This window comes from Meleagris gallopavo, chromosome 3 (genome assembly GCF_000146605.3).
Source record: "Meleagris gallopavo isolate NT-WF06-2002-E0010 breed Aviagen turkey brand Nicholas breeding stock chromosome 3, Turkey_5.1, whole genome shotgun sequence".
NCBI classification, from domain to species: Eukaryota; Metazoa; Chordata; class Aves; order Galliformes; family Phasianidae; genus Meleagris; species Meleagris gallopavo.
In genome coordinates, this window is record NC_015013.2 from 25,736,800 (window position 1) to 25,750,442 (window position 13,643).

The 13,643-nt window shown below is 38.5% G+C and overlaps 1 protein-coding gene across 1 annotated transcript in view; it reads right to left on the reverse strand.

Annotated features, from left to right (window-relative positions):
• ADCY2 (adenylate cyclase 2) overlaps positions 1-13,643 on the reverse strand; it is a 193,904-nt gene that overhangs the window by 110,365 nt on the left and 69,896 nt on the right. The window contains exon 4 of the mRNA XM_031552698.1: positions 5,846-5,995. Coding sequence (XP_031408558.1) covers positions 5,846-5,995 — 150 coding nt within the window. The remainder of the gene's footprint in view (positions 1-5,845; positions 5,996-13,643) is intronic.

The following is a 13,643-nucleotide window of genomic DNA, read 5'->3' on the forward strand; positions in this document are numbered from 1 at the left end:
CCCCCAGAGATACTCAAAAATCAAATGTTCTAGAAATTGGAAAGCTACTATAGTCATCACTTCTACAGCAAACCAGTCCGTCAGAATAGGTTTATAGAGTACAAGACTGTGTTTTAAAGAACTGAAAAACAGACTGTCTAGTCTCATTTAACTGGTCTTTGTAAATATACCTCTGTAAGAAAATGGTGAAGTGGTGGCAAACTGGAACTAAACCACAATACCATTCTAAATACATCTTATTACCAGAATTTGTCCAGCCCAGACCAAATTCTTTAAACTTCTTATAAAAAGCAAAAAACAAACAAAAAAAAAACTAATTTCAAAAAATTTCCTGTTAGGGATCACACAGGTGTAGAAATTCTAGTAGAAGAGGCAACAGAATATCTCATCCCAACCTTAGCACAAAAAGCTAAACCCATTAGACTAAACAAAGAGTTTGAGCAAAAATACTGCAACCTGTGTATTTCCCTAGCTGCTGAAATGTTGACATGAGTTCCAAAATAACTATCTTTGAACTCCTAACAGCAATAAAATAGAAGCAAAAGAATAATTGCCATTTCAAAATAATTAAACAGCGGTGCTGCTATGCACTTGCTCATTTTTCTGACAGACCTAATGAAGCAAGGGTGTACGTGATTCTCTTCCACATCATATTAAAGTAACAGAATATAGAAGCATACAGTGGAAACTATTATATTAAGTGTGCCCGGATAGCAGCCTTTCAGTATCTAAAGGGGAGCTACAGGAAAGAAGGGGACAGGCTCTTTAGCAGGGTCTGTGGTGACAGAACAAGGGAAAATGGCTTCAAGCTCGAAGAGGGCAGATTTAGGTTAGATGTAAGGAGAAAGTCTTTTACAGTAAGGGCAGTGAGGTTCTGGCACAGGTTGCCCAGAGATGTGGTTGGTTGACGCCTCATCCCTGGAGAGGCTGGATAAAGCCCTGGGCAACCTGATCTAGCTGTGTCCCTGTTCACTGCAGGGGAGTTGGACTAGATGGTTTTCAGAGGTCCCTTCCAACTCTAAGCATTCTGATTCTATGATAAAGCTGAGGGCAGTACCAGAGAAAAGTGGAGATGCCAGAAGGTTTTCTGCCTAACAGTCTTAACTGTGCTTCTACTTTTCTGCACTAATTAGACTGCGTTAATTAACGCAGACTGTGACTCTTACTATTACTGTAACTGAAACACCAGTGATTGTCATATTTCTGTTAGATTAAGACATTAGATTAGATTCTGAGCTCTGTACTTGCAATATGACCCCTTTAGCCCACTATAAGAGTTGAGAGATAACTGGTCAAGCTGAATCCTGAAGATCTCTCAGCACCCAGATCCACCACCTTCCTGGCCAACCTTTCCCCATGCTTAACCCTTCTCCTGAGGAGGAAATGCTTCCTTCTTGTCAGGATTTTCCCTGTTGCAAATGGTGCCTATAGCCTCTCATCTGTTCACTGTGTCCCCAAGAATGAATTGAGCACATCTTCTTCATAAACTGCTTCAGGTAGAAGGCTGCTGCTAGGTCCTCACCAAGCCTTTCCTTCTGTAACCAAGCATTCCCAGCTCCTCTGAGGTTCTCATCATCTGTCATAGTCTCCAGCTCCCTAATTAATCCTGTAGCCTATCCATTAATCCTGTACACTGTGGCCATCTTCCATGTGGCTTGCCTCACAGGAATTGGCACTTCCTCACAACAGCCTTTAATTCTGGTAATGACACATAGATTAAAAGAAAGGACTAGCGCCTCATCTGTGCGTATGTGTACAAACAAGCCTGCAGTAGAAAATGCATCCTAAAATTTAAAAGGCCAAAACAAATTATCTCTCATTTTTCCTGCTTACTAACCTTGAAGATGCACAAAGAGGGGAAAACCAAAAACAAGGAAGCCCTCAGAAGACCTATTGTATGTTCACAACAATATTAATAGCTTACATTTTAAAATGCATTAATTGAACATACAGGAGCCCACATTTTATATATTAGCTCCAAATAACATATTTAAAATAGTTCTTTACTAACAGCCTCAGGTCTGAGAAATGTATGAGGTTTCTCTCATTTAGATTCATTTTAAGACAGTTTTGAAGTATTACAGTGCTCGTAATGAATGGTATTGCTTCACCATGTTTCAGTGAAAAAATTAAAATGCCATTCAAGGTTTTAAAATCTCATTCATTTTCATCTGCTACTTGAGCATTGTTTCTAAAACCATCATTATGCTGCCTCCTTTGTAAAGACACCATTTTAGGGAACACACTGAACACCAACACCTTACAAACATCTCTCTGCTGTTGTAAGAATTTCTTCGTCTGTGTTTCATAATGCAAAGCACTAGAAGGTAGAGAAAAGAGCAATTATGTTAATTACCTGCCAGAGTTAAGATCTTCCACTCAGTGATAGTGAGTCATTACCCCTACAAACTGTCAGCCAGGCTGCATCGGTCAGACAATGTTATGAGAGGCTATTTTAAAAATATATCTTGAAATAAGGCTGTAAATCTACGGAGGTCAGAATAGGAATAGTTTCACAACGCTCTTTCATATACACTCACAAGATAGAAAAGCTGTATGAGAAGCACCAAAGTAGGCATTTAAAATAATGTCTTTTGCCACAGGAGTTAACGAATCTTACAACACCAGGAAAACTAAAACCTGCAGAAAACCCTACAAAAACTCAGTTCATAAAAAAGCATTGTTCACAATACACAAACATCTAAACATATACACACATAGGAAAATGACCGTTATATAGGGCAAACCTAACCCAAGCCTAAGTAATACACCTATGCAATAAATCATATGAAATTGTAATGGCCCTAAGGGCTCTGATTATCAGCCCTGACCAGTGTAACTTGGGCCTCTAGCCACCGCCTCTTATCCACAGGCCCAGGAGACCAATTTTAGCTCACCCAGTTCTTCAGCCCCAGCCTGAGCCACGGTGTAGGAAATGGCTGTGGACCCTTAGTTGGCTTTCCAGTTTCACTTACTACTGGACCTAACATTGAAGTGTGGAACAACTACCTCGGCCTCAAAATGCCACGTCACCACAAACTTGCCTGATATTTTGGACTCTTGCTCAACACTGGCTGACACCATTGGGTGTGCCCAGCTTGTATTGTAGGATGAAGCCCTGGCTGGTGAGGTCTCTGCCCTGCAGAGAGATGTTATCACCCATGGCTTTCTATTCATTAGGGTACAGCCTTAACAGAAATACAGAGCAGCATAGGTACAATATTTCTAACTTATATCTGAATATATATATATATATACATATGTGCACGCTCCTTTTTCACCACTGTGCATCTGTCTTCCTCGATAACACTGAATGCTGTGTCTCTCGAGTTCTTTGGTGTAACGGTCAAGTAGTATCCTGATATGCTTATCTATCGATACAATCAAAATGGCCTACGCACAAAGATTATTCAAAGGCAAAGAAAACAAAATTGAAAAACAACAGCTACAGACTACATCTGTATAGTCCTATTCTCAAACAAAATAAATGGAAATTCATGGAATATTTTGGAATAAATTGTTTGTTTTTTGAAAGTGATTACAAAAGACATGACATCAGTGAGTGCAAATTCGATCTGGAGCCCTAAGTATTTAGAAGCACATCCTACATCCTACACTTGTGTGAAAGCAGCCTGTGGTGCTTCTCACCAAAGTAAATTAATATTGTGCTTGCATGTGAAAGATATGTCAAATTAAGGGCCATACTACTACATGGGTTAATAAAGGCTTTTATCAATGTCAATGTTTTTTTAACACGCACCTGCTCCTACTACTATTTCAGGGTACCTGACTCAATTCTCTAAAAACAGTCAGAAATATCATTGACTTGGTACCTGAATACTAACAATGGGGACGATCTCTTCTACCTCTTAATAAAAACAATATTAAAAACACAAACTAAAGTACAATCACTTCTAAAGTTTGCAGACATGTAAGTACATCATCCTGGAGAAGAGACTCCTTCTCAAATGAATCCTCATTTATCTCTACATATTTAAGTATCCAGCATTTCTAAGTATAATGACAACAATCTTGTAATGAGATAGAAAGTGCAGCAATGACATCAGAGCAGCAAGGTCCCAGGCTACAGCAAATGAGGATTTGCTCAAACACAACAACCAGGAGCACAGGGGTAAAGGAAATAAGCTGCTTACCTTCAGAAGCCCTTGGCATGCAAGGATCTCCAGTGAAAAACCCTTACTTCCACTGCCAACCCTTAAATGAGTTCTGGGAAGGGGTGGATCCTGGCTCCATCCCTTCCAGTCACTCAGGTTCATTGCTTGCAGCTAAGTTCCCCTGGGTTGGCCCTGCCTTCCCACCAGATGCTCAATCACTGTTTCAAGCTGTGACTTAGCATTTCCGCTACAGATCTACAACCCCTTGATTTTCTTTTATTAGAAAAACAGTGACAAAGGTTAAAATACATATTATGAGGTTGAGGTAATAAGGATTAAAGAAATATATATAAGAAGATCAGGTGATTTAGTGGTTCATCAGAGGTAAAAAAAAAAAAAGTGTTTGATTACAGCAGCTGAGTCTGGGCATAGAGGACGGCATTAAACTTCCTCTACTAAGTTGCCATAAGTCTAGAAGTAATCATGTCACCCTCATGTTTCTGGAGATTGTCCCATCAGAGTGGTACTGCTCCCAGGCTCAGGGCATTAGCTGCCCTGCACTCTGCTTACAAGCAGTCTCACTGGAACTCATTTGGAGATACACAGATACTCATGTGCTCAACAGATGGGAAAATCTGCATTGCATAGTATCAGTTATTTAGCCTAGTGTTTCACTGTACACATCGCGTGGAGGCAGAGGTAGAAAATTATCTGTTCACAAAACTTCTTGTGCCTTATACACACTTATACTTTGAATCTGATCAGTGCCTTTATTTACTGCGTTCTCCTAAGGACTACCGTTAATGTCTTGCAGCATCTTCAGCCAGTATATGACCCAAATGTACAGCAGAATAAGGCTAGTCCTCTGAACACAAAACATCTGTTGAAGCCACAATATAGACAATTCATTCACTTCCACTGCTTTTCAAAATGTTCGTGATGGATCTTAAAGGTAATTTAAAATGGCTGCAGATATTTGTGAGACAGACATGACAGTTAAGGTCAGTTTGTTGATAAAGGATCTCTTTTCCGACCCTTAACAGCTGATAAAGTTCTAGTCTGGTGACCTTGAGAGCAAAATATACCCATCTTCTTTACTACTTCATAAACTAATTTGTATTTCAAATTTTCTTAAATGAAACACCTATCTGTCAGGATGATAGGCACAGTAAAGAACTTGCAAAGAGACAAAGAACTATATAAAGCAATCAGAGAAGCCTTTTATTCAGCTGCTACAGTAAATGACACATAGTCTCATTATGCAATTCCCCTAGCTCCTCTCAACACACCTGACCCCCGGAACTATATCACATGATTCACCAGTATTGTAGTCTCAAAAACAGTACAGTAATATCTTCTGGCAATGATTTTACCATACTTGTCTTGGGCGTGAAGAACTAATCATTCCCAAAGCATATATGTACATAACACTGTTCATCCAATGAAAAAAAACACAGAAAGACAAGTAAAACAGAATCTATAAAGCATTTTCAACATTCCTTATACAAAATATTTTCATAAAACAAATAGAAGAAAATATGTATTTGACAACACAAATAATTGTAATGCCTTCTTAGATGCAAACTGCACAAAACTCAGCTCAAAAGACTTTATGTATTTCATGAAGTAACTTTCAATAAGCATTCTTCCATTGGCAAGCCACCTACAGAGCACTGAACAGGAGATAGAACAAAAACAGCAGAACAGATCAAACATGGGTGTAACCTTACCTGTTGCCGCTTCTCAAATTCTAACTTGATCCGGGATTTGATGCAGTTGCATGTGTCCTGATATGTCTGCTGCAGTGCCAGCTCCATGAGGTGTTTGTGGTATGCTCCAGCCAAGTTTCCACAGATGAAAATGATTACATTAGCCAATATCTAGGGAGGTTAAAAAAATAATAATAAATAGCTGTCAGGGAACTTATTCACATAAATTAGCAGTCCTAACCTGAAATGAAAGATTGCTGCAGTTATGTATTTTGCTTTTGTCTGATTCCTAGCAAGGGTTCACCTTTTAAAAAGCCTTCACATTGAATGGCAAAGTGATTATACCATTTTCACTGAATATGAAATAAGAACATAACAAATGTTTGCCTATTCTGTGAGATAGACATTTAACAAAAAAATAAATTCAGTTCATGTTCTACATCCACTGCTGAACACCAATTAGGTGGGATCTATTTCTGTAAAGTGACAGCTATGGCTCCTAGAAACACCACCAGCAGCCAAGTGACTGCCATCCTATTTTGGCAAGACACTGTCTTTTGCAGTGCTATAGGATTAAGGAGTAAAAATACATCATCAACAACCTGGTCTGCATTTTATGTCACCCTGAACCACTATAAACATGAGCTATAAACATCAACCTTCCTGAGGATTTACGTAGTGAGACACGGTATCTTTCTTCCAGAATATACTTTTAGCTGCTGCATTTGTCTCAAAAACACAATACTAAATTTATAAAGTTTATACTTGAACTTATAGCATCAGATGCTCAGAGTGCACAACAACACATGAATATGAGAAATAAGTTTTCTTTAAAGTGAGATAAAAGTAGTTTAAATGAAACTTTTATTTTGAATTTGATGACAAAGAGATGACAGTGCAAATAAGAAAATTTCAACTCAGAACTGTTTTATGTTTGATATCAGTGATGTCACAGCACTCTCAACACATGTAGATTACTGAACAAAAATTTATGTGAGAGATTACAGTGGAGGGGTAATGCATGCAAACTGGCAGTCACAGTCACAGCCTCTCAGGGCAGTCTGAACCAGTGCTCCATCACTCATACACTCACAAGGTATAGCAGTGCTACCTGATGTTTAGGCAGAACCTCCAGTGTTCCAGTTTGTACACACTGCTTCATGTCCCATCACGGGGCACCACTGAAAAGAGCCTGGCTCTGTCCACTTTGCACCTCCCCTACAGGTATTCACACCCATTGATACAACCTTCCCAATCCTCTACTCCAGGCTGAACAGTCCCTACCTCTCTCAGTGTCTCATAAGAAGAGCTGCTTCAGTCCCTATTTTGCTATCTCTTCGTTGAATTCTTTCTAGTATGCCTAGTTCTTTCTCATTCTGGGGGGATAAGAATGGGACAAAGTACTCCAGGTGCAACATTACAAATCTGTATGTACAGACCTCTGTTCAAAAGCTGCACATGCACTTACTAAATATACTATCCAGATTCATAAAGCTATAGACTATTCAATGCAAAACTGCAGGAATATAACAACCAAAACTAAAAAAAAAAAAATACACTGAGATAGCTAGATGGAGGAGTAAATTATGATATCATCTTCGCAGCCATAGAAAAACAGATTACAGTTTTATAACTGAACCAGATGAAGTGAGAAAATAGATGGAAACAAGTGAGTGACAAGCAAGGAAGCTAATTAACCAGGCTTTTCAGATTCTCAATGGGGTAATACAGCCCACATGAAGCTCTATGCATGCTTGCAGTACCTGAATTAGGCTGTTCAAAGCCTCTTGCCATACACAGCGGAGATGTAATACATAAGTGTGTAAGTGAATATGTAATAGAAAATGTGTTGAGAACAACCTCAATTCTTGTGGCTAGGCAGAATTCATTCAGAAATGTATCACTAAGATATTAACAGAGAAAACTTGGATGAAATGAGAGAAAAAAATGGGTGAAGTGGTCTTTTGCTCAGAGCAATATTTTGTCTGTGTTGCTTGAGCATATATTTCTGTTTCTGCCAGTAAGTTATTGAGTGAAACATAAAGTGGCTATAAAAGGCTTAATGGAAAATAAAAATACTTGCTGAGTGCCTCCCTTCTCCTAAATCTTACTTTGTTTGTTTTTTTTTTTTTCCCCTGAGCAGCAGTCCAGTTTCAACATACGAGCTGGAGATGAGCACCATCTGAGGTTTGCAGTAGTCTCATATGCATTTTCCTGGAAGACACAAGTTCAAATTTTTTTGGACCAATGAAAACTTTACTAAGCTTGCTGCTTCCTAGTCAACTATTCTAATCAGTATGCAAGCATATGAAATATTCCTCCTGTTCTTCTGTCAGGCGTCTGCTCTGAGAAAAAGATTCCATGCTCTGAATCACTCCTGGATTAAAGCACTTAGAATGAATTCCTAAATTAAAGTAGCCTTGACATTTCTCTGAGCTGAACTCTAAAAATCTTGTTCTCTTCCCATATATCCCTCCTTTCCTCCAGCAGATTCACGTTGAAAAAGAGAAGTGCTGTGGCCCTTCTGGTAAGAAACTCTGCATTTTGCTATGAGAGCTCTCATCAACTGTGCATGTAAAATTGTCATCAAAAGCCTTTATAAAAGAATTAAAAGGCACCCAAATCGCCTACACAACATGGTTAAGGCTCCTGTCAAGCAGAGTAAGACTGAGCTACAGAAAAGATTGTAATGCAACAGCAGAAACAGTACTGAATGACTTCTAACACATGAACCTATTTCATCTTTAGAAACAGACACTGTAGGAAGGAAACCAAGAAACAAAACAACCCCCAGTAATATCCATGAACTATAGAAAGCTTCTACTCCATTTTCTAGATGGAAATACTGAGTCACACAACAGTCCTACCATCTCTGAACATACAGTGGAGAGGCAAGTCCACCTTTTGGGCTACCTGGGTCCCTTTAAATATATCTACTGACTGTATACACTGTGGCACTTCGTACTTAATGCCTAAATACAATGTCTATAGAAGTTGATTTAAATATGAATAAAAAACAAAGAAAAGACAGACAAGATATCACCAAGAAGTGTCTTCATATACTCCAAGTGTCAGCCTGCACCTCTAGTCACCCAAGAATGCCTGATCTACCATTCCTGATCTCTCTTCCTTCTTTGGTATACTAACAACTATACATGCTTACAGGCAACAAGGCACTTTCTGAATTGTATTTTTACAATCAAGCAGATGTTTTCTCAATATCAGAGAATATAAAATGGTCTGATGTCTAGTGCTTAACTAACAAAATAGATTATATTTAAAAGCAAATGAAGACAAAGTAAAGTATCTGACTAATTTCTCAAGAGAGTTGTTAAGTTAACTGAGTTGTTTACAAAATGCAGTCTGTTATATAGATTACAGTGTAATAGTACAATTTCCTATTTCAACTGATGAAAGCTGCCTACAAATGCTTGTGTATACAAGTAAGTACTACGGTATATAAAGAGTAAAGATTTAAATGAAAGCTGAAGAATGGACAAGAGAGTATAATTTATAACGTCTGCATGGAAATTAATGGGAGACAAAGAATTATTGTATCACTGCCAAGGTGCAAGTTCTCTGGCTCTGCAAAGACAAATCGTCTCTCTCCCCATTGGATCTTTTTTTTTGATGGACTGTGTGACAAAACAAGTGATGGATGGTGTGACAAAACAAGTTAGGAAACAAGTCATCTTGCTTGGTTTATTTAAGGTTTTAGATTCAGGCAATATTCAGCCAGAAAGTATACTCTTCGCATTTAAAAGAAACTGAAAAGCAGAACCACAGAATCACAGAAACAGAAGGTTGGAAAATATCTACAAGATCATCCAGTCCAACCATCCACCCATCACCAATAGTTCTCACTAAACTATGTCCCTCAGCACAAAATCCAAACGTTCCTTGAACACCTCCAGGGTCAGTGACTCCACCACCTCCCTGGGCAGCCCATTCCAGTGCCTGACCACTCTTTCAGAAAAGCAGTATTTCCTAACGTCCAGCCTAAATCTCCCCGGGCGCAGTTTGAAGCCATTCCCACTAGTTCTGTCACCAGTTACATGAGAGAAGAGGCTGACCACCAGCTCACTGCAACCTCCCTTCAGGTAGTTATAGAGAGCAATAAGGTCTCCCCTGAGCCTCCTCTTCTCCATACTGAACAATCCCAGCTCCTTCAGCTGCTCCTCATAAGGCCTGTGCTCCAGACCTCTCACCAGCTTTGTCACCCTTCTTAGAACCTGCTCCAGGGCCTCAATGTCTTTCTTGCAGTGATGGGCCCAAAACTGGACACAGTACTCAAGGTGTGGCCTCACCAGAGCTGAGTACAGGGGAACAATCACTTCCCTGTTCCTGCTGGCAACACTTCTGATGTAATTCAGGATGCCATTGGCCTTCTTGGCCACTCGGGCACACTGCTGGCTCACGTTCAGCCAAGCATCAATCAATATCCGCAGGTCCATTTCCTCTACGCAGATTTCCAACCACTCCGCCCCAAGCCTGTAGTGTTGCCTGGGGTTGTTCCGGCCAAAGTGCAGGACCTGGCATTTGGCCCTGTTGAAACTCATCCCACTGGCTTCAGCCCAACTATCCAGCCTGTCCAGATCCCTCTGCAGGGCCTCGCTACCCCCAGGCAGATCCACACTTCTAGCCAACTTGGTGTCATCCACAAACTTACTGAGGGTGCACTCAATGCCTCATCCAGGTCATCAATAAAGATATTGAAGAGGACAGGCCCCAGCACTGACCCCTGGGGAACACCACTCGTGACCGGTCGCCAGCTGGATTTAGCTCTATTCACTACCACTCTCTGGGCCTGACCTTCCAGCCAGTTCCTCATCTAGCCGACAGTGTACCTGTCCAAGCCACGGGCTGCCAGCTTCTACAGGAGAATACCGTGGAAGACAGTGTCAAAGGCTTTGCTGAAGTCTAGGTAGACTACATCCACAGCCTTTCCATCATCTACCAGACAGGTCACTAGAACAGGTTGCTCAAGCAGCACCTGCCCTTAGTGAACCCATGCTGGCTAGGCCTGATTCCCCAGTTGTCCTGCACATGCCACGTGATCTCCCTCAAGACAATCTGCTCCATAAGCAGTACTTAAAAAGGATATGTTTAGCCATAGAATTCCTAATTTGCACGGCCACCACACACAATGCCAAATACTATTATTTTAGTAAGCATATCAGAAGCTTCTCCATGTATTGCACACAATATTTTGGCTCAGGAAGATCTGGGAAATAAAAATCCATTCTTTAATGATCGTGACATGTTTTAATACACTGAGGTATTTAAATACCTCAAATGCTCATGAAAACCAAAATAAAAACATGCAATGAATGAACTGACGAACTACGAAGCTTCCTAAGATCCTTTATCTGTATCAAGCAGAAACTTAGGTGCTTTTTTCAGTAGAATCAGTAAGAATAAAAACAAATTGCAATTTTGCAAGAAACAGTTCATTTGAACAAAAAGCTAAGAATAAAAAGCTAAGATTTACTTGAAACTAGAGAGTAAAAAAAAAAAAAATCATTACATTTTATTCCAGATACCAGCAAAATTCTCTATATTTTTGAACTGCTACCAAAAAAATAGTAAAAGGCCCCTTTGTGGATGGGCACAAAGACCTTTTACAAGATAGGAAGTAACAAACTTGTGACTACATGGCACTGTCTAATTTGTTTGTGTAGTTTGCTTCTTAGCTGTTGCAATAGAGCACTGTGGACATCAGCAGGATATCCTTTTCTCTAGTATCTGTGTTATTTGATGTGTTTTTCTTTTTATCATTATTACAGAACTGAGATTTCTCACTGCTTCAGGCTGTTTTGTGGAATGACTAGATTTGTTTTGTTCAGTTCTGCACATATAGAGAACTGATCTATATGCCATTGTGTATGAAAATAGATCATAAACTGTAAATTCCCAAATCAAAACAAGCAAACAAAAAAGAATACGCAGAGAATCAGAGTTATGGTTTCTTTAGAACACTTCACTGTAATACAGAATATAATTGACCGATTAATTATCTCATACTTTTAAAATATTAAAGTAATTTTTGCCAGAAGAAAACTCATTTTCTTCACTTAGAAGGAAAAAGCCAGCCACTGCACTCCCCTTTCTGCCTCAAGGAGGAAAGTTATTTTGGGTTTCCATGTGCCTCATGGCTCATTTTATTTTTTTGTGACTAAAACTGCTTGAACATATTTGAACATGTGACTGATTGGAGAAAAAAGAAGAAATCTGCAAACCTACTCTGATGCATATTTAGGTAAAACTAAACATTTTGAAACCAGAATCTGTAAACAACTGCTATTTTCATCCAGAATAAAATCTTAACTGTTATCCCAGAAAGAGAGCTCCATGTCTTTTAAACAGCCTCGGTCTTCTCCAAGAAATTCTTCTCCTTCACTACTTAGTAAAAGACTGAAAATTGTCATATGTGTATCTGCCCCATAGGATCAGACACCAAGTTAAATGTGTAACAAAAGATTTCTCCTCCCTTTCCCACAACAGGACTATTATCATAATCGCCCTCCTGTACTATCTACCAGCCTTTATGAAATTTCTTTATTAAACAAATCTCTCTAAACGCCTTCCAGTCTTGCAGAAATGACTCAAAAGCTTCAAAAGTTGTCAGAAGAAGGATAAAGTAACACAAAAACAAACTGATAATCACTTAAGCTTCATTTCTGTAACAAATGGTGCTAAAAATAATGTTAAATTAGACAACACACTCACTACAACTCATTACAAGGCTTCTTCCATCTTCTTTTTGTTCGGACTACCCTAATTTCTAGAGTTTTCGTTCATCTTTCTTATTTTTAGATGCACAAAGACAGAACTGTAGTATGTTAACAGCCATTTCTGGTTCTAAAATAGCAAATGATTGAAGTCAGTATGAGGCAACTAACTGTTCGGTAGAGGACGGAAGAATTTTTATTATCGTTATTATTTCCTAAAAAATCAAAATACATGCTACATAATTAATTATTCACATATCATTAATATATTAAGAATGATAGAAAGTTATTTAATTAAGCAGGTCACAGAGGTAAGAAGATTTAGTAGCTGATGGAATAAATTAATTCTGTGAATTCAAGACTTTATATCTTGAAAGTCACTTTGGGATTCTTGAGTTATTTTTTTTTCAATTATTTAAAAACTTAATATTCAGTTGTTACTGACAAAATTAAATATATAAAAATTCAAAAGTTCAACTCTTCCTGAAATTAAAACCATCTAGTTTCTGTACTCAAGATTAGGGGGGAAAAAAAGAGAGAAAAAATAGTTAAGTATATGCTACATATTTCCAGATATCAATATACAATGAAATTAAAATCAGTGGAGACTAGCGTTACATGAACAACCTACAATATCCTTCTATCCTACTGTGAACTGCTGGCAATTAATACATTTGATTTAAACTAATAAACAGACAACAATAATTAGACATTTTAAAAACATATTTTATATGATCTCTAAATGAAATTGTGATTCATATGAGACTAGTGTTTTAGGCAATTTTTTTCCTCTCTCACTATTCCTAATGAACTGGATAAGATTTTTAGAAGATTCAGTCCTCAAGTACTTGCTGTGCTTGTCTTATGACTAAGGCAATCTTTGTCAACTTTATTTTTCTTTATTTGAAGCCTGTGCTAGGAAACAGTGGGATTTGCCTATTTACTTTAAGAATAATATGCAAAAGAATATACATGGTGATGTATAGGTAAAATCGGGGAAAGAGATGAGCTGCAGAAATGGACTAAAAACTTAATAATTGGTTTATATTATGAAGTAGACACTGAAAAGTCTTCATGCTGCTGCTTCC